The sequence below is a fragment of the Pygoscelis adeliae genome, unplaced genomic scaffold (genome assembly GCF_000699105.1).
Source record: "Pygoscelis adeliae isolate BGI_AS28 unplaced genomic scaffold, ASM69910v1 Scaffold404, whole genome shotgun sequence".
Lineage (NCBI taxonomy): Eukaryota > Metazoa > Chordata > Aves > Sphenisciformes > Spheniscidae > Pygoscelis > Pygoscelis adeliae.
In genome coordinates this window covers 5,864-6,668 of record NW_008824598.1, presented here as the reverse complement: position 1 = coordinate 6,668, position 805 = coordinate 5,864, and the positions used below count along the sequence as shown (strand labels likewise).

The following is an 805-nucleotide window of genomic DNA, read 5'->3' as shown; positions in this document are numbered from 1 at the left end:
CCAGCCGTCCCCGGGGCGGAGAAGGTGAGGGCAAAGCGGGGTTCCAGTGGGGTGGCAGGGGGCTGCTGGGGCAGGGGCCGGAAATGACACCCATCTCTCCGCAGGGTGATCCGGGACCACCCGGCAAGCCGGTAAGTGATGCTGCCCGGCAGGTCAATCTCTGCCTGCCCCAGCCCCAGGACAGGGAGCCATGGGCAGTGCCCAGCACGGTCCCCTCTGCTTCTCCCCCAGGCTCCCAGCGTGGCCGGTGTTGGAGGAGAGAAGGTAACCCTACCCCAGTCGTGCCCTCCCAGCCCCACGCTGGCACCCTGTGGGGCACGGCCATGGGCTGGGGAGGGGGGACAGCACAGCTGGGCATCAACCTGAGGGGATGCCTATGCTGGTCCCCAGACCTGGCTGTCCCCAGCTATAGTGGGGGGAAGGGGGATGGTTTGGAGGGGCTGGATGGTGCCAGTCCGTCTGCTCCAGGGTGACAGAGGCTTCCCAGGACCTGAAGGACCTCCTGGCCCCAAGGGCGACGCAGGAGATAAAGGCGCCCGTGTGAGTACTGCTTGGGGATGGGGGTCACAGGGGGCACGGCACAGCCTCCCCTGGGCTCATGGTGCCCGTGCAGTTGCTCTAAGCTGCATCCCTTCATGTCTAGGGTGCCCCTGGCGTGAGCATCCCGGGGCCGGCCGGCCCCAAAGGCGAGCAGGGCGATCGGGTGAGTCTGGGTGTGCCCAGGGCTGGGGCTGGCCAGGCTCTGCCCCGGGACACCGGCTCATGGCCTGGGCCCTCCCCCCGGCCGGGCTCATGGCCCCCGTCC

At 69.2% G+C, this 805-nt stretch overlaps 1 protein-coding gene across 1 annotated transcript in view; it reads left to right on the top strand.

Annotated features, from left to right (window-relative positions):
* LOC103915490 (collagen alpha-1(VII) chain-like) overlaps positions 1-805 on the top strand; it is a gene marked incomplete at its 3' end in the record, with an annotated part of 18,655 nt that overhangs the window by 12,074 nt on the left and 5,776 nt on the right. The window contains exons 22-24 of the mRNA XM_009322324.1: positions 105-131; positions 232-264; positions 644-703. Coding sequence (XP_009320599.1) covers positions 105-131; positions 232-264; positions 644-703 — 120 coding nt within the window. The remainder of the gene's footprint in view (positions 1-104; positions 132-231; positions 265-643; positions 704-805) is intronic.